The 19775-nt window shown below is 54.6% G+C and overlaps 4 protein-coding genes across 4 annotated transcripts; all 4 read right to left on the bottom strand.

Annotated features, from left to right (window-relative positions):
* Positions 1–1344: 1344 nt before the first annotated feature.
* Positions 1345–3240, bottom strand: PDEA (putative cAMP phosphodiesterase A; the record flags this gene model as incomplete). Its single annotated transcript, XM_001682463.1, has 1 exon — positions 1345–3240. One exon carries the CDS (start codon positions 3238–3240, stop codon positions 1345–1347), a length of 1896 nt encoding a protein of 631 aa, XP_001682515.1.
* Positions 3241–6337: 3097 nt separating this feature from the next.
* On the bottom strand, positions 6338–7336 carry PKAC1 (protein kinase A catalytic subunit; the record flags this gene model as incomplete). The annotated part of the gene is made up of 1 exon (XM_001682462.1): positions 6338–7336. One exon carries the CDS (start codon positions 7334–7336, stop codon positions 6338–6340), a length of 999 nt encoding a protein of 332 aa, XP_001682514.1.
* A 952-nt stretch (positions 7337–8288) lies between these two features.
* Positions 8289–10778, bottom strand: LMJF_18_1070 (putative vacuolar protein sorting complex subunit; the record flags this gene model as incomplete). Its single annotated transcript, XM_001682461.1, has 1 exon — positions 8289–10778. The coding sequence occupies one exon, from the start codon at positions 10776–10778 to the stop codon at positions 8289–8291; it is 2490 nt and encodes an 829-aa protein (XP_001682513.1).
* Positions 10779–11504: 726 nt separating this feature from the next.
* LMJF_18_1060 (putative calpain-like cysteine peptidase) lies at positions 11505–13829 on the bottom strand (the record flags this gene model as incomplete). The annotated part of the gene is made up of 1 exon (XM_001682460.1): positions 11505–13829. The coding sequence occupies one exon, from the start codon at positions 13827–13829 to the stop codon at positions 11505–11507; it is 2325 nt and encodes a 774-aa protein (XP_001682512.1).
* Between the last annotated feature and the right edge of the window lie 5946 nt (positions 13830–19775).

Raw genomic sequence — 19775 nt, 5'->3', positions numbered from 1 at the left:
GCTGTGCTCCAGAAGCAAGAGATGGGAATCATAGCCTGGCTACCGAGTTCATACGGCAGTGACAAAATCCTTGTGGAGAAGTGCCGGCCAGACCTTGGATAAGGCCTAAAGTCGCAATGCATGAACTCAGCGATGGGAAGCACCAACGAAGATGACACCAACGCTCATCTCCATCTCCAGTAGCGCACCCTTTCGCATTGACAACGCCTTTTCTTGTTTGTTTTTCTTCACAGAGTAGTGGCTTGTCGCCGCCAAACGCAAGCCGCGTAGAACCATAATCGTCAAAAGGAAATACAAAAAAAAAGGCAACAGCATGTAAACGCTACCCGCTGCACCGCGTCAGTCAAACTAAGCGCATCATCGAAGAGGCGAAGAAAACAGAGAGAACCGAAGGAGGTGGACGGTGCCCTCTCTCTTTCTTGTTTTGCACAAGGGGGGCCAAAGGATCGGGAGGGATGTGGGGAAGGGAGGGAGCTAGGGCGGTCTGCGACAAACCCAGGGAAGGGAAGAGAGAGGTAAACCTCGTCAAGGCGAAGCCCGCGTATGTGCGAAACGGCAATTCGGGTACCACCACAAACAACCACTGAGGAGGGAAAAATAAAAACGGCGGCGGAAGCACACACACAGGGTTGAAAGCAAGCGTAAAAATAGAACATAAAAACACGGAGGTTGGCATGAAGGAAATGCACAAACAAAAGCATGAGAGAGGCGAAGAAGCGTGTGCGACAGGCTCGTTACGCATACGTGCACACACGCCAGATGCACATGTGAGGTGAAGAATGGAGGGTGAGAAGACGAGAAAGTGGGAAGGAAGCAAGAAGAGAAGTGTGGAGCTCATCACACACGTGTCAAAAGCCACCAGAGGGATTACAAGTGTTCGCACTTCAAGAGGACAACTCAGCAAATTCATACCACAAAAAAAAATTAAGGAGACTGAGCGGATACGGAACAAAAAGGCGAAAAAGAAAACGAGTGAGGGTTCCAGTTGGTGTTACTCCTTTTTCCTTCAACTCCTCTCCCCCTTCTCCTCCGCCTTTTACACCTTCCCATCAGCGTGGAAGAAATAATCGGCGAGAACAACAAAAATAATAATAATACATCGCAAGGAGAGGCAACGAGGGAGGCAGTGAAGGTGGGAGCTGCAACAAGAGAGAGAAATAGATATATACATCCTTGCCCCGCTTCCGGTGAAGAAAACCGACGTGACACTAGGTAGAACGAAGACTGTGTCTGTGTGTGTGTGTGTGTGTGTGTGTGTGTGTATCCACAAAGAGCGCGTCACCACGAAAAAAAGGGGGCGGTGAGGAAACAGGTGCGCCACGAAAGGCGGTGAGTGGGATGTCTCTACGAGTCGTCGTGGTTGGCCCAGTACGCTTTGTTTTCCTCCACCAAAGCCACCGCGAAGCGCATATCGGGCAGAAGCTCGGCCACCTGCTCAAAGAAGGGAGTGATGATGTAGTTCATGAAGGCAATCTGGCTCTTCGCAAGGCTCGGCTGAAGGCGATCCATGAAGGGACTGCATTCGAGGCCCAGGTTGCGCTCACGGTCGCCCTGCTGGTAGAACTCATCCGACACCTTCGCTCCCCAGCGCAGGTAAATGTCAAGCGGGCGCCCGCAGTTTGAAATGTCGGCCATTTTCAGAGCAATCGCGAGGCAGAGATTCTGCTCGGCGGTCTGAGTGAAACTAGAGTGCTCCTGCATCTTGCCCTTCAGACTCGCCACGTACTTTCCGTGAGAGCCCATGTCCGTCGCCAGCACCATCTCTATCATCGTCTCGCGGACCTCATGATGCTGCTCATCACTGAAGCTGGCTAGGATGTTGAAGGCTGGGTTCTTCATGAGCTCGAAAACGCTGCTCACGTGCAGATTTTCCAGGACACTGCGATCGTTGTACAGCGTAGCAAGGTAGCTGCCTGTCTTGATGTGGAAGTTATTGTTGATGCCAGGGTGGTCGAAGTCATGGATCGAGGCAGCCAGCAAGGCAGAGAAGACCTGGATGTCGCTTAGGTCGCACCTCTTCGCCAACCCTCCCTGTGTGATGATGAAGTCCGTAATCTGCAGCACATCCGCGGCGTGCATCGAGTTGTGATACGGGTTGCCATGGTAACTCGCCTCCACTGCGCTGATCCAGTTGAGCGCAATTTGCTCGTCAATCTTGAATTTTTGCAGAAAGTCGTGCATGCACAGCAGTGCGTACATGGTTATCAGGAGAGACCCGCCGTGCGTCTGCGTCGAGAGCGAGAGGTAGTCGTCACCGCTCATAGCCGCCTGGACATCAAACACGCGGTAGCTCCATGAGTCGATGGAATCCAGTGCCTTCCATATCGCAGCTCGGCTACCTGAGAGTTGGCTCACCTGGATCGCGAGGTCCTCCTTGGAGTACGGCTGCACGACGCGATTCGCGGGCGAGGATGCGTCGCACTGCTCCGGTGACAGCCACCGACTCTTGATCATGCGAAACAGGACAAGATCAAAATCCTTGCAGGTGCGGTTCCCGAGCGGGCTCGGCAGCCGAGACTTCGTGTTCTCGCCAGCTGTCCTCTGCTGCTGCTCCTGAATCGCCTGCCACGGATTTCCCGTGTTCTCTGTGCTGTAACCGCCGAGCTTCTTTAGAAGCTCCTCTTTGCGCTCGTTGTTTATCTTCTGCTTGTGCTTGTTGCGTGTCAAATTATCGTTCAGCGCGACCAGCTCACGATCAAGTGCCTCGCGCTTCGTGCACGCTATCTCCTTGGCTTCCATGATGTGGAGCAGCTTCTGCTCGTACTCCTTCGGGTGGTTATACATGTGATGTGCCTGCAGCATGCTCTCGAGAATATACTTCTGCTGGTCCTCCGTGGTTCGCTCAAGCACAAAGGTTGCACACTTCTCCCCTGACCCCGACAGGCAATGCACCTCCATCGAGCATGCTAGGCCTTTAGAGTCGGCGGAAACTGGCGCGGCGGCGTTAACGGCGACTCGATGAGCATTTCCAGGCTGCACGGTTACTCTACCCGAGTTGAATGCCAGCTGAACCTCGCGAAAGAAGCTGCTCCAATCGGCATTGTCGCAGAGCGAGGCCTTCGCTGTGTGAAGAGCCTTCTCGTTCAAGTTGCAGATGTAGGAGGCGCCTTCTAAACTGTCGTAGGAACGGAACGTCAGCTCCTCTGCCGTGTCGCTCATCCCCGCCATCACGGAGACAGCATTGCCGCAGATGGCGTACACACTTGCCAGCTGCTGCAGCTGCTCAAGAAAGTCGAGCATCGCTGCCGCTGCTAGAGCGCGGCACCGCAGGAAGAGCAACGAAAAGCAAAAGTTCAGAGGGGAGTCTTTTTTTTCGGCCGCCTGTTTGGTGAGTGGGTGGGTGGGTGGGGTGTTCGTTTACTGTTTCGCCTCTTGCTGTTATTTTCTGGAGCGGTCGACCAACCGTGTTGGGGAGAAGCTGCAAAAAAAAGGGGGAAGAGGAAAAAAAACGAAAGAACGAGAAGCGCGTCAGACTTCAGCTCTGTTGCAGAGAAAGAGAAACAGAGTTAGGAAAGAGAGAAGGATGGCGGCAGAGTCGAAGACAGGTAGATTTGCACATGGGAAACTGCAGAGACATACGCAGGCGGCTTGTTTTGGGATTTGCTTGTTCGCGCTCACAATACCTTGAGTGAATGTGCACGGTCGTGCTTCACCGTAAGCATCGTGGTAATGCGCATGCACTGAAACGTGTCCCGTCAGTTGCTTGGAAAAGGCAACAAAAAGAAAACGAGCCGGCGCCTCCGGTACTTGCTGGCAGGGCGGTAGCCACGAACACCTCATGAGGGTCCTTGATGTTCAAGACGTACTTTTCTTTTGATTGTCTGAGAGAGGTAGCTTTCAATGATGACACATAGAATGTAAAACGAAACGGCGCACTCGGGCTATTAACGTGGGTGTAGCTGTGTGTATGAGGGAATGTAAGAATGTGGTCTGTTACCTCTGCGAAAAAGGAAAGCAAACAAAGAAACGGACAAAAACACAAAAGGAAACAAGAACATCACAACATTCTTATTTCGAAAGCGGCGCCTCTTTACGCCAAAGATGAAGCAAACGAAGAAGGGGGAATTGTGGGAAAGCACACGCCCCACAGTACACATTCATTGCACGCCTAATGCTTTGCACATCTCTCACTAAGAACATGAGCCCCCCCCTCACTGCTTCCTTTTTTTTCCTCGTCTCTTCTGTGTTCGGTCTCCTCGCAGGCATTCCACACGTAATCGTCACATGTACTACATGAAAGAAGAAGAGGGGAGACGGGAGATGGGAGAATATCTACCAATCGGCGGCCTGCTTCTCACGTAAAAACACCAGCAGATTTCCCTTGCTTTGTCTCTTGTGAACTCACTTCCTTCGTGCTTGCCTATATGCGACCACCTTTTGTTCTCTGCTTTTCTTGCCTTTCCTTATCAGGTACGAACCGTTTTTTGGTGTACAATGTCAGCTCCGCGTTTTCCCCTCCTCCACTATCCGTTCTTGTATTAGTCAAAGCGCTTCAACACGGTTCGTTTTTCGTGTTGGCGCTTTGAGTTGCCCCACCCCCCACCCCCTCCTCTCTTTTTTTCACGCTCTCCTTTCGTTTTCTTTTGCACCCTGGGAAGATAGAAAGAGAACAGGAAGGGAGCTAATCGCCATCTCTCAGCATCATGGACTCTTCGCACTCATGCATACACGGTGGGTGAATCGCAAAAAAAAAAAGAGAGAAATGGGGAGCAACACAACGAGCTGAAAGACATGATGGAATCGGCAAACATGCGCAAAAAGAGGGGGACATCCAGACACCACCGTTAAATCAGCTCAAAGGGGAGACGGAGAGAAAGACAGAGGGTGAGAGGAGGAATGCGAGGAAAGCGGAAAAGAGAGAGAGAGAGAGAGAGAGAGCTGCGGATCAGAGGAGATAGCAACCTGAGCAAATATGCAAAAAAAAAGAGTCGAAAAAGAGGGACAGAGCGAAAAACAAAATGGCCGTTTTAACGTCCATCGAAAGAAGAAGAGAGAGCGAAACAAATAAAAAGAGACACAGGAGGGTAGAAGAAGAGCCAAGGCAACACACGAATAATGTACATATTTACCGAAAGCTATACAAGGCAGCGGGTACAAGACCTGTTCTATGCGCGACACACATAAACTCACTCCCGCAGTCTCGAGAGTGTGCATTGATGTGGATTTCCTTTTTTCCGTTCGTTTTTCTGATGACAACAGGCACGCCTTATTTTTTATAATCATTTGTGGAGGAGAGAGGACACAGGAGAAGGGCAGCACCTAAAATCAAATGAGTATGTTGATGTGTGTCAATTCCAAGTTGATTCCAGGAGGGATGAAATCAGGAGAAGCAAGGTCCAAAAGTGGAGACAGAGAGGCAGCCCCATCAGTTCCCCCCCCCCTCCAGCGTTTGACTTATATAGCCGCTCTACAAGATATCCATCAACGTGGCTACAGCTACATCGTCGAGAGCAAAAGCTGCGGCAGCGGCCTCTCACGTCTTTTCACTGCCCGTCACATCCAACTCTGCCCTTTTCCGCATCTTGTGCTCCTTTCCTCTTGCCATCACGAACAGACACACAGACCTTTCATCCAGCGGCAGCGGAGGGAAACAGGAAAGGTGAAAGAGGGCTCAGAGGAAAGCTCCTTCTCATCAAAAGAAAGTGAAAAAGGGGGCACACATGAAAGGTGGGAAGGTCGCCGGAGAAACAAAAAGGGAGACTGTGTAAAGATCAGCGGACGAAAGCCATGGTATCGATCCCTCTACTGGCTTTGCGTTGCGCGTACATGGATCATTGAGAACGCAGCATCCCGCCTACTTGCCTGCCTAAAAGGAATCAGAGCCGACTTCGAAGGAAAGGCAGAAAAACAAAAAACTAAAAATACCATCGACCCCGACGCCAACCCTTCGAGATCACAATCCACAATAACCTCTCTTTGTGTATGTGTCTTTTATAATACATTGTGCTTGCGCGTTCGTCAACATTACACTTAAGAGCTCTGAAACGCCTATACATACATCGTGAAGGAGAGAAATCGCCGTGCGACCCGCACGCACTACACCCTCTCCACTGCGCGTCTGCCGAAAACGCATCGAGCGTGGAAAGGGCACAAAACAAAGAAAAAATAAACAGTCTGAACATGAAGACAGAGCAACGGCGGTTGCAAAGGAACGTGCAGGCAAAGCGACTTCCCCGAAGGCTTAGGGGAGATGCTTAGCGGCATCCGTGTCGCGGTCGCGCGCACCAACGCCGCTAAGGAGGAGGCGGGAAACACAACTAAGCGTGTGAGAAAGGTCTACACGTGCTCGTCGCTCCCCCCCTCCGCACTTCATAACCTTGGAGGCAGAAACGGGATGCTACTCGTCCGTATACTGGCCGTTGCAGAAGTTGGCGAAGCAGTCCTGCTGTGCTGGAGTCAAAGTGCGCAAAGGGTTGAGTGGGCTGTCGGGGTACTTGTCGAAGTAGTGGGTATCGCCCTCCTTGTGTTGCCGCACTGGGATTGGCGCGGGAATCTTCTTGGACAGCACTACATTCCAGTCCACTTCCGCAAAGTACTTGTGGTTCTTGATGTCCTCCGTGCCGTTGGGCAAATTGCCGAGGCGCTTCGTGGGATCGAGGGATAGAAGGCCCTTGATGAAGTCTCGGGCCTTCGAGTCTACCCATCGTGGGAACAGCACCTTGCCCACAAGGATCTTCTCGTAGATCTTCATTGGGCTGTCGTCGAAGAACGGCGGATAGCCAACCAGCATTTCGTACAGCAGGATGCCGAGCGCCCACCAGTCGACAGCCTTGTTGTGCCCCTTGCTCTGAATGATCTCGGGTGCTAGGTACTCGGGTGTGCCACAAAGCGTAAACGTACGCTCCGTCACGCGCTTCGCGAATCCGAAATCCGTGATCTTTATGTTGCCGTCCTGGTCGAGGAGAATGTTCTCCGGCTTCAGATCACGGTAAACGATCGTCTTGTTGTGCAGGTAGTCAAATGCTAGGATCACCTCGGCGCAGTAGAACTTCGAGACATCATTAGGGAACTTGCCGGCCTTGCGGAGATGCGAAAACAGCTCGCCGCCTACCACGTACTCGAGGAGAATGTACAGCCGGTTCTTGTCCATGTATCCCCGCAGCATGCTCACAATAAAAGGGTGGTCGATCTCCTGGAGAAGACTTGCCTCCGCCATCACGTGGTCGACCTGCTTCATTCGGAGAATCTCCTGCTTCTTCAGGATCTTGAGGGCCGCGTACTGGCCTGTTCCTTTGTGCTTCACCAAGCGTACTCGGCCGAAAGTGCCGGTGCCGACCGTCTCACGCATCTCCAAGTCGCTCAGCCTCCATTGGGAAGCTTCGGCCTTGGTGATCATGGTGTTCTATTATGACTGGTAAGGATATGACTGAGCAAAAGGAACACAATGTCCAGGGCGCGAGAACGGCAGACAACGGCGGATAATTTGGATCTCTCTCTCTCTCTCTCTGACAGAGTGTGCGCCCGACAGCTGGTCACCCTCACTGAATGTGTATGAAGCAGAGTCTTTTGTAGCTGCAAGAACACGAATGGGGGAGAAAAGGAGAGGAAAGAGGCGTACAGCTGTGCCTTTTTAACTCGATCCTGTTTGCGTGGTTTGTTTCACCCGTCCTCGCCTATGCATGAGGAGTTCGTACAGCTTTATTGGGGGGTACCAGAGGCCCACGGAGAGGGCGAAACAGACGAGGACGGAAATAGAAGAGAGCTGGAGTGTGTGGTGGACAGTGGACATGATTGCATGATCAAAAGAAAGCCCCACATGCAAGCCTCGCGAACTTGTTGTTCAACACACCTAGGACACGTGATGGCTAAGAGAGATAGCAACGCGGTTCGCGTGCGCTTTGGGAAGAGTAACGAAAAAAAACGCGGCAAGCCTGCACCTCCACTTGGTGCCTCGTTTTTTTTCGTTCACTCCCGGTCGATGGCACGGGAGAACGAAGGACGACAACAACACACGACGTGCACAACCCACCCCCTATGCATATGCCGGCGCCCTACCTTGCCCAACGAGAATCGCAACGCAACCTCTGCTGGGAGATGAACATGACACAGGAAACTGTCTCTGTTGCGGCGCACCACAGGCCAGAAATGCCACTCCTGTGATGAAGATATAGCAAATACAGCACGTCGCCGGCGCATCGCTAGAGCTTTTTTGTTAGCAGCAACGAAATGCACTCGAGGTCACCTTGCAAAGGAAGAGATGGAAAAACAGAAAGAGGAGTCGATAGTCGTGGTACCCGGAGGAGGAAGTTGTCTGCCATTTCTGCTCGCTTCCGTGTAAAGACGTGATGCTAAAAGAACTTGGGAAAGCTGATGCCTGACGTGTGGGGCAGTGTGTTCCAGCCCTCTTCGATCTGACGCAGTGCATCTGGATTCCCTTTGGCGCGGTCCTTCAGCTGCGCTAGCAAATCGGGGTCGTTGCTCCGCTTGCAGTCGGCACCTGCACCGAACCAGTCGCTGCAGAGCACGTAGTATTCCATCCGCGTCTCGATCTTTGGAATACGCGAAATATACTGTTTTGCCTGCTGCGGGCGCTTGTAGGAGAGCAAGGCGGTGACAAAAGCCTCGCCGTCCAGCAGCGTCTTCTTGTTGGACGAGATGCCGCTCATGTCGTCAATGAGGTCCCACTGACTAGTGCACAAGTAGGCACTGAGCATGCACCGCTGGAACATCTTCTCTGGTACACAAAACGCATTCTTCAGCCGCTGCGCGACAGAAGTGCGTCCATGCTCGAGGGCGTAGCGGATCGTGTCGGCGGCGCTGGCCTGCAGGAAGCGGTAGTCCTTGTACTCGTTCATAAGCTGAGTCTGCTCGTCGAGGAGGCTGCTCTGCAGCTGCAAAAAGCGCTCATCGATCATGGAAGCTGGGAACGCAATCCCGCCACCGACGATCGGAGAAACGGCCGTGGTGGTCGACTGCGGGCGTGGGCTCTGCTCTACAGCCTTTTTGGTCGAGACAATAGCAGCCTGGATGTCCACGCCTTTGCATTCTTGTAGCATTTCCCAATTTCCGCTTTCCATCGACTGCGACAGCGCGTGTCCCAGTCGTGTTTCCTCGCGAAAGTAGCTGCGCAGATGGAAGTAGGCCTGAACCCGTGGGTGTTTGTTGAAGTACTCCGCCATGAGCTGCTGATTGCCTTCGCACACCCCCACGTATTGCAGCAGCAGATCGCACGAAATTTTGTGCGATGTCAAGGTGGCAAGCGCAGCGGAGCCGCGGCTGCGGATCATGTGAACCATGACAGTGAACACCAGATCTGCGTTAGCGGCTTGAATGGCGCGCTTCAAGGCCATGTCAGGCTCGCCTATGCTGAGCAGCATCGGCACTTGCTGAGACGGATTCACCTCTGCATCCAGCAGTACCACCGCGGCGGCGCCGCGGCCGGCGACCTTAGCCTGCTGTGCCAACTCTGCGAATGCAGTGAATCTACACGCCTTCAGCTTCTTGACTATTTGCTTCGCGACCTCCCGCTCCTCATCCTTGCTGTGAACAGAGACACGCGCCAGCCTGCACATCGCCCAGTCCAGCATCACTGGCTTCAAATCTGACCCAAGAGCTTCTGCCACACAAAAGGCTAGCTGATGTTCACTACACATTGTAAGACGCTGTAGAAGGCGCACCTCGCCGAGGTCGGCGAGCTCCTGGTCAGTCACTATCATGCCCAGCGGCTCGAGACGAAGATGATTGCGCACACGCAGTCGCTTCGACATGGCCATGAATGAGCTTGAATCACAGAGGGAACAAAACGTTCGGCCAAATGCGGCGATTCTCAACAGCCGCTTCTGTTGCGCCGCGTCAAACTCGAAGCCCGCTGCAGCAACGCAGTCAGCGACCGCTTCCACCAGCGCGCCTGAGGTGTGCTCAAGATTCCGTAGCATTCGCACGGCAGACGCATCTCCGGTCATAAACTCATCGTAAGTTGCCACAAGCATCGCCCCAGCGGCCCGCGAACCGACAGAAAAAACGCGCTGGACGGCAAGCGGGGCAATCTGTAAGAAATATAACGACTCTCTAGAGAGCACCCAAACACCGTCCTTCTCAGGAAGAAGACAACCATCAAACGGTAAGTCAGAGATGCAGTCACTGTTGTCAGGTTCGTCGACGTTCATCAAGAATAGTGAGCAGGAGTATTCCTCACATTCACCCTCACCCGACGCGCTGCCGTACTGCATTCGTTGTAGATATGCAACACAATGGTTTCCACACCACGTCATCTGCACAAAACTTTCCGGAGTCGTGTCAGTACGCCTAAGCAGAGAAACCTCAGAGAATCCGCTATTCGTCGAGTATACCGACCCATCTAGCATCATAAACGCGACGGCGCGGCCGGTGGGCGAGCGGCACATCTCCAGAACGCGCCCTCCCTCGACTGGCACATCGAGCTCTAAGAAAGACGAGTTCGAGGCGCCGAAAATGCACCGACAAATGAATGAGTTCGAGGACCACGGTGAATACGAAAGAAACACCTCTGTTGTGTGTCTTTTGTCAGCGCTTTCGTCAAGGGCGACGAGTGCGATTGTCCTCATGAACTGGCGAATGCTCTGCGGCAAAGAGAGCTCCCGCACTGAGTACTCCTTTTGTGGCCCAAGGTGCACAAGTACAAGCTTCGCTTCAGTTGCGGTGTCAACCAGTGCAACAAACCCGTTGTCGCAAGATGTACAGACAACCGGTATTTCCATCGGCAAAGATGTCGCTGCCGTTGCACCGCAATAGTTGTAAAAGTGGACGAACCCTGTATTCAAAACTACTATCAGGTGATCAGCTGCCTTGTTCCATGTCATGTAGACGACGCTTTCAATCGCCTTCAAGTGAATACGGGTGTGCTTCTGCAAAGGGGTTCCAGCGAGATGGAAGAGGAAGATAGAGTTCTCGTTTGTTGAAAAATTACAAGCCCTAGGCGAAAAAAGAGCAACGAGCCCACCGCATCCGCTGTGCGCCACCAAAGAATTATCGAACTTGAATGGAAGTGGGTTGGAGTAGTCCTCCAGCTCCGAAAAGCGAAGAAGAGCATCTGTTCCTAGCGAAATCCATGACCCCACTCGGCTGGTTTGATCGAAGTGTCGCTTGTGAGGCATTGGCTACCGAGAGCAAGGAGGGAGTGAGAATTGAAGAATCACTCCTGAGACGGTGTTTCGTCGAGAGAAGCACCTCAAACCTCGCGAGAGAAAAATGAAGGGCTGGGAATAATAATAATAATAATAATAAAGACCCAACTCAGAAGCAAAAAAAAAGAGAGTGCGGTAAGAGAAGTAGCACAGGGTTTATTTCATAGTAGTCACCATCTCTCTATCGCCAATGCAGTATTTGCAACGCGAAACACTTTGAAAGTGAGGTCGTGAATTCCCCCGTTGGGATGGATGCGCTTGGGAAAAAAAAACATTACTCATGGTTGAGTGGAATTCCGCTGCAAGGGCTGCGGTGGCGAAATATGATTCTGAGGGTCTTCTTTTTTTATTCTTATTCTCGGTTGGTTGGTTTGCTTGTACGACCCTGAAGATGCAGCATCATCAGGTCTTTGTACATCGTAGCACAGAGGCCGTTTTCACTCTGCTCTGCGTAAAGCTCTCCTTGCAGAAAACTGTAAGATCATAACCATCCGGACATCGGCTTCCGCAGCAGTAAGGAAGGAGAAAGAAGCTTTCACCAGCAGCGAGAGTAAGCAGGAAGCTATGTACGCAGACAGTGCTCCTTTCCTGTTGTGTGGAAAAATGTGGTTTGGCTGCATCGACAACGTCGATAGAAGTACCCTTCCAACCAAGCACTCCGAGCGGGAAAGGAGGGCTGCTGTCAGTGGCTTGAGAGAGAGCAAGCACAAGACTGAGAGTGCATCCACCACTAATCCTGTTAAGCTGAAATATATCGTCAGAAAAACGCTTTGCCTTAAAGAGTGTGTTCCACTTTGCAGAAAAAGTCGACGAAGCCATAATGTCTGGGAGCTGCATTGCGTCAACATTCTCCACGGAAGATATTCGAATCCTAAAATTGCTTGGTACACGCGAAGAAAGGGTCATCTGCAGGCGCTCTGTGGGGAGCAGATTGAAAAAAACAGAGCCCTCATTCCCTTCAAAAACCTCTAAGCCAAAAGATGCGTTGTTTTCGCATACATTGTAGCGACGCAGGAAAGCCCCATTCTCAGTATTAGCGGCCTTGTAAAAAAGACATTTGGCTCCAATTGTGGTGTCGGGTGCGGAAGAAGTGGATAGCGACACCATAATCGGGCTTGAGCTCTTTCCTTTGTTTTGAATCAAGAAACTGGGGTTCTTGGCGAATTGAGAAGATGAAGACAAAAACTCGCTTGTCACTTGAAACTCCACAGTCGTCTTATGATCCGATACAGCGTCGTCGAAAGGCCACAGCAGAAGAAAAACGCGCTCGAACGTAGCAGCAAAGTCTTCAAACGTCATCCACAAAACACGATTCCCGTTCACCTCTTCCGTTTTGTACATCTCATACTCAAATGCGTACTTCAGGGCCCTTCCACTCGACGGGGCAGCCACCTGGATCAAAAAAGCATAGTGAGAACCATTTTTTTGGCAAGCATCCGTTTCCAAAATAGCGTACGGAATCCCGCAGCAGACCCCACTTTCTTCAAACGTCTGTTCCTCAATCGAGGTATGCGGAATGGCGCACGCGACCAGTTTGTGTCCATACTCGCTCAGGGCTCGTAGCGTGTCGAAAGTGGTAGAAAACGATGATCGGCTCAATAAATTCACTTCGAAACCTGTGCAACCTGTTAGAAGCTCGATGCAGTCACTTAACGATAGTTCTTGGATGTAGCGATAACCACCGATTGCTTTTGCAACAGCCTTCTCAAGAACCGCGGCGTAAAACGGGCTACTGCACGAATTCAAACCTACAATGGTGCACGTCGCATCTAAGTGAACGCATGGAACTAAATCGTCAACGTACACCTCAACAGGTGATTCCCCAACAAAAAGGCGAAAAACGTACAGTCCAGCCTCAGGGTATCGTTCTACAACTAACGACTTGTATAGGACATCGTAAAAGCTGAGAATATTCAAAGCAGCGCACAAATTCTGGTTGTTGTAATGAGGCGATGGCGAGAAAGGAGCTTTGGAGTTTCCCAGCCCAGCTTCCTGAAAGGAGTGCAGTGCATAGTATTTATTCCAACGAATTGTTTCCATCCCTGCAACAGGGTGGTCGAAAGCGTCTTGCTGAAAAGAAATATCGCTGAAAACAGAATCGTACGATGTAACAAAACCGTCGGTAACTTTTCTCGTCGCACTAGATGATAGCTTCACAGTCGCACAAAAGCCACGGTCGTTTTTTCCTCTGAAAAGCATCCACCGTGCCACAGCCGAGGCCTTCTGTTGCGCCCCTGCAGTAGACGTGGAGCTCAGCGATTCCGCGTTCAAGCGATTCAAATCAACAATCAGCATAATTTCATCGACTAGATAAGAAGGGATGCATGTGTCTCTCAGTACAACAGACACTAAGTTCGAATTTTCAATGCAGAGTTGACGAATAATATTCGCGCTTGCAGAGTCCAGCTTTATCCGTTGCAGGCTCAGCTTCGACACGCAAGAACGCAGCAGTGACTCTTTCAGTAGCTTCACCTCCTCCACACCTATGTTCGCGCCATCCAAGATTAGCTCTTCGATGTCGGGGCGCTCCTCAATAAATTGCAGTACGCAGCGAAAGTGCTTCCGTGGTAAGTAAATTCCGCTGACATCAAGCCTTGTATCGCCATACTTCAAGGTCTCTTGAAGCTGGCGAAGAGGGGCGTCATTTAGTTCCTTGCATACAGAGATATATGACTGCTCCCGTGTCACTGTCATGGGTTCCCAGTTTTTGTTGCGCTTTATGTGCATTTGTGCTCTGTGAAATGACTGTCTCTGCACTCTTGTGCCTTCTGCTACACCTCCAACTCCAGTGAAAAGGCACTCAGATGATAAAAGCGATAGAAAAAAAGCGGGAGAGGTAGAAAATGGGGGAGAACTTTGATGAGGCAAGGCACCTGAAGAGCGGTTTGGATTTAGGGTCGGAAAACTAGAACAGCAGACATCACCAGCGCGGACTCAGGAGGAACGACGAGTAGACGGCAACTATGAAAAGAAAAACTGATCGGCCGTGAATAGTCCTCACATTCACATTCTATCCAAAGCGAGACTGATGCAGAAATTGGCTTGCGTTGTTGAAACCGCCACGACGCGAAGAAATCACACTATTGTAGTTAGTATGATATGGGCTCACCTAATGACGGAGGGCACCTCAGTGCCCGGTATCGGGGTCTAGCACCCACTCTCTCCGTGAGGAAACCTAGTCGGCTCCTATCCCCTGTCGATGCCAAAGCACCTCTGGTGGCGACAAGGTCAAGTACCTACGACGCGGAGGATACAGAACGATTCACCGCTATTGAGGTCAGTGGTCAGGTCCTGGATGGCATGGTGTCGCAGCGACCTGCTGCGATGAACACGTATTTGCCATCAATCGGAATGAGAGAGTTGCAAGAGTGCTAACGAGCCCTCCAGTTATTTGTGCGAAAACACATCCCCGCGACTGTGCGGTTTCTGTTTTCTTGTCCCCTCGTCAAGGGAAAGTTTTTCCCACTTCATCTCAACTCACTTTGTATTTTGCATCGTCTGCAGAGAGACGTTAGAGAAGCACCCGTGCAAAGGCAGCATATGACAGGAATGTTTTGGCGTATCGTGGCGGTTCTCTTCCATGCTGAACTTTTCCCTTGGAAACAGCCAGTACACAGTTGACCCTCTTGCCATCCCTTTGCGATACTGAGGAAAAAGCCTGTCCAAAAGAACAGTCTTCAGTGGACGCAACAGGCAAGTATTCTTCTGCAGCGGGCATCTTTGAATGCGACACCCTCAGGTCGCCGAAAGCAGAAAAATCGCGAAAAGCCCTGAAACAGAAGCCTGCATCCCCCCGCCACTATTGCTTCACTTGGCCCACTCACGGTTACACTTTCCTACCCCCCGCTGCCATATCTGAGTGACATTGGCAGCACTCAGCTTGAGAGAAACTACACCTCCTCACCCCCCCCCTGAAGCCAGCACCACATGAGCCGCAGCCACCTTAACCAGGAGTGAACTTGTTGCTCCCCCGAGCTGGCTCACCTGAACTGTGGCGTTTCGGGCCCGCCGCCTCCACAACGGCGCTGTGCACCCTTACAAATCCCATAAGATGGGGACACCCCCGATGCTTTCCAGAGCAAGCTATTGGGGGAAAAAGCAGGCCCAGAAAGCACCTTACCGACGCTGGTTCCTCTAGCGCCTTCACGCGAGCGTTTCCGCAGAGCAGGCGGCTCCGGATGAGGCCAAACAACAACAACAATCCCCCCGATCTGCCGCAAGCTCGTTTTGGTGAGCTCGCCGGCGTTTGGCTCGCCGTTCTGCCCCCCCCCCGCCAGCAATTCGGCGGCCATGTGGCCACGGCAAATTTTTTCCACACCCCCTGACTGCAAACCGCAAAAACAAATGTTCACCCGTCCACCGGATGTTAACTCTCACTGCTGTGGCGCAAAGGCCCGCCTTTGAAAACCAGAAATGCACTTACCGAAATACTGTTTAGTTTTTGACCAAGACTGGAAATGATAAGTGCAACAAAGGTTTAGTCACCTCATGCAAAGAAGCTCTGTCTCTACGCGCGCGGCGTCACCAGCTAGTTTTCAGAAACTATATCACGTGACCACACCTCTTCTAACACCACCCGCCGCATCAAACCCCCTCAAAAAGAATACACACCCACCATTGAAACACCTTGCGTCTGCTGCAAAAAAAAGCAAAAAATCGATTTTCTAGTTCCAGCTGTATAGCCCTTCAGCCATCAAAGACAATATCCCCATTCCGCCCACATCACTGCTTGCCTGCTTTCCAAGAAAACATCAAAAACACAACTTCTGCGCACCTTCATTTCCCAACAAATACGGCGCCGCTGACAAACGCAGCTCTACTTCGAAACCCATCCCATGCACCAGCTGTTTTACCAACCACCCTAAGTGTCCACTTTCAAAACCTGTCGCCTAGCAGCCACCACCCCCGTGGGGTCAGGGTGCGGCAACCACCCCGCGCGGAAGCCAAGAGCCTGCGCCCTGTCCTCGGGTACGGCTGCAGGCTCGCAGTGTCGGCGGAAATGCCTGGGGCGGCGATGTGCTGAGACGGCTCGCCGTCATGATCGCCTTCGTGCCGTCTCGCTATGAACCCTCTCAATAGCTCGACAAACATGTGCGCTCACCTACATTTTTTTCTTGCTGCTTTTGCTGCGCTGCGGCGGCGTTGCGCGTAGTCCTGTGCCCCACCTGCGCTGTACATCGTGGAATGGCAACGGTCTGGGCGACCTCAAACGGGGCTGGTTGGCCCGACTCCTAGGCGAATCCTCGGTACAAGTCTGTCTCCCGCACGGGACGGGTTTACCACCCCCGCGGGTCTGCACGGCGCGTGGTCCCCCGGGGCTTTTGGCGCCCTGGCGTGGCAAGCTGGGCGAGGGGGGCGGTGTCGCCCCCGTGCACACACGAGGGGGCCGGCGCATAGGTGCAGCTCTCCCCCCCCCCTCCCCGCCATACCCAAGGGCGAAATTGCAGCAGTGGCAGCCTGGCTTTGCCGCGGCGACCCCGCTGGGCGGATGTGGCGGACGCCAGGCCACATACTCGAGGGCGCCCTTGTAACGCCGGAAGCCCCGGATCGAATGCAAAGCGGCGCGGCGCCCGGCCCCCGCGTTGCCCGGGGTGGGACATGAAAAAAGACCCGGTCGGGCCAGAACCACCCCACGCGGCTATCCGGCGACAAGCGTCTGGCATGGGCAAACGGCGCGGACACCCCGCCGCGGCACAGCGCAGGCAGGGCCCACGGGGACGGCGCCGCAGAGCCGGGCAGCCACTGCACGGGCGGGCTCGCTGCCCATCTTGGGGGCGTGGCCCGGGGTTGCCGCTGGCGACCGGCGCCCCCACGGCACCCCTTCCGCAAAGGGAACTGAAGACGGCACCGCGCCCCCACCGGCGAACCGACCCGCAAAACGCCGTGCCCACCGCAGCGGCGAGAAAGCGAAGACGCTCGAGCGTGAGAGTGCCGCACGGACCCCGAGCACCACGACAGCCCAAAAACGCGCTAGGGAGGGAAGCGGAATCGCCCACACAGCGACATGCACCGCAAGACCGCAACACCACCACAGACACACGCACACAGCCACCAAGCGCAACCGATGCATGGGGAAAAGCTAGAAACTGCTTGCGGCAGCCGCCGGGGATGCCGCCCCACCAGGCACACCCGCTTATAGACCATTGCGGGGGCCCAAACTAGCGCGACCAGCGGCCGCTTGTGTGTGTGTGTATGTGGGGGGGGGTGCCCTGCAACGTCCTCGCCCTCGTCCATGGGCGCGCGTGCGGGCCGCCTGTGCCCCCCGCGCGCTGGTCACACCAGCGGCGGGACAAGGAAACCCCTGCCCTTTCGTGGAAGAGCAGGCCAGCGTCTTGGCAACGATGCGCCAGCGGGTGCCGGCGCGACATCCCGCCGTCCCCCCTCCCCACCATTCCTGTCACACTGACCCGTGGTCTTCGCAACCCACATGCGCAACTTACCTCCCGACGGCTGTGCGACCATTTGGGGGACAAGCCCCAACCACGGCAGCCTGGCTTCCGTCCCCACCGCTCCACCGCAGACCGCGTGGGCTTGCTCCCCCGCATGGCGGTCCAGCACCAGCCAGGCGCCACGGTAAGGGCGGCGTTTGCAGACCCGACGCCCACGCCTTCGGCTCCGTAGGTCTCCGCGCCAAAGAGGTGGAATAGAGATCATCTCTCTTTCTCTATATATATACGAATATATAGAATTTTTTGTATAGTTGTTGTTGTGGCGTTTGGTGCGGCGAAAGGGGCCTGAAGGGTGGTGGTGGTTGGGATACGGGGCGCCACGGTGATGTAGCTGAGGCGGTGGCTGCTCATCCCGGTGGCGTTTTTTGGGGTAATGTGTCAGAGAAGGCGCTCGGGAGGAAGCGTGCGTTTTACACTGATTTTTTCGGGCTTCTCTTGTCCTTGTTATTCACCGACACCATGCGTGCCGCAATGTTTTTTTTTTAGCTCGGCTTTGGGGCGGTTCAGTGGGGGGACCTTTCTCCCAAAGAGAAGCGCGTGCCCGGCGAAGGAAGCCACTGCCGCCACCAGCGCTTGCTCTACCTGTGGGGGGTCAGCTGGTGGCATTTGATTTTTCGTGGGGACTTAAAGCCAAGCGAAACGCGCTGCATATGCTGGAAGGCTGCCGGGGTCACCCCAAAGCCCGCGGTCAGGCTTCCGAGGCTGGGCCGGTTTCCTCGCAGCAGCGGGTCTGTCAACGGATCCCCGTTCGTCTTTTCGTGGTGATGAAAAGTAGGGGTCGGTATGCAGCACCAGCGCGCGGCAAGACAGGTCCCGCTTTCGCTCAGGAAGGTACCCCGAGCACCTGTACGCCACAGCATCCCCAGCGATAGCGGGAGCCACCTTAAGCGCGCATAGGGAAACCCGCCCCAAGAGAACAATCATCCTCCCCAATGGCTTCATAGCGCCGCCGTTTAGCGAGCGGAGGCTTCTCTAAGCAAAAGTGCGTGAAACCACTATCCGCCGCATTTCGCGAAGGAGGCCCCACAACGGCTGAAAGTGTCCTCCCAATTCTTTGGTGGCTTACACGCGTATGCCGGCATCGATCCCTTCCAAGCACTGGAAAAGCACGCTTATCATGCGCAGCGGTTGCGTGTACTTCGAAGCGCTCCCTCCATCATAGGTTTTCAGCAAACTCCTTGAATTAGGAACGGCCAGCGGCACGCAGGCAATGGCTCCCCCTATGCGCTGGGTTCCCTTGCTCGCTGCGGGGCGAATGGTGCGGCGCATTGGGGCGCAGGTGGTGGCGCTGCTGGCCCGTCGCGCGCGCTCCTCGCTTCCGTTTGTCTCTGGTGGCTGTGGGTTGGGGCAAGGGGACGGCGCCGACAAGCTTGCCAAGCCGGCGGGGGCGCTGACGCCAACTGCGTGGATCGCGGACCTGGCCGCCGGTCTCAGACGCCGGGCTGGCATCCCCCGAAACCGCGCTGCACGGCGCCACGCGGTGCGGCGGGGGCTCCCAAGCGGCTGCGCTCCCGCACGAATGTGCAGGGATGCTTGGGCCCACGGGGCGGCGGGGGGGGGGGCCGCGCCTGCCCACTCCCGCACGGGTGCCGGTCCGGGTGCATTGGGTTGCCGCGGTGGCGGGTGGCTGGCGGTGGCGGTGTGCTGCCTGCTGCGCCGCTGGCGCTGTGGCGGCCCCTGCCCCCGCCAGAGCCCCGGCCCCCACCTGTGTTTGCCATGGGGGCGGCCGACCCGGCGTTGTGGCCGGTATGCTGCGCTGGGTTCGCGGGTCGCTGGCAGCTGGGGAGCACACACCGTCTGACGCAATGGTCCTGAACGCGATGGCCTGATTACGCGCGCCTCGCTCGCGCGGCGTGGGCTTCCCCGTCCTGTGTGCGTGTGTGTGGCTGCCCCCTCCCGTGCCCCTGCGAAGGGCGCGTGGTCGGTTCCCTGTGCGCTGGTGCGTGCGTGTGCGCGGGCCCCTTTCGCCTGCCACGCGCCGGCTCCCTGTCAAAGGCGTATGGGTCGTGGGTGTGGGTGGGTGGGGCTCCTCTGCGGCCACAGGCCGGCGGCAACGCCTCGCCTGTCGCGGCGCATGCGGGCGGGCCGCCCGGGGACGCCCCCCTTCTCGTGGTGTCGACGGGGGTGGGGGATGCGGACAGCGGACCTGCTGGAAAACGGCGTTGCCTCGGGCCACGCCCCGGGGCACGGGCGCTGTGCGCACGCGCTGTCGGGCGCCGCTGGC

This window comes from Leishmania major, chromosome 18 (assembly GCF_000002725.2).
Source record: "Leishmania major strain Friedlin complete genome, chromosome 18".
Classification (NCBI taxonomy): domain Eukaryota; phylum Euglenozoa; class Kinetoplastea; order Trypanosomatida; family Trypanosomatidae; genus Leishmania; species Leishmania major.
The sequence above is the reverse complement of the archived record's forward strand: the minus strand, read 5'-3'. Positions and strand labels throughout refer to the sequence as shown.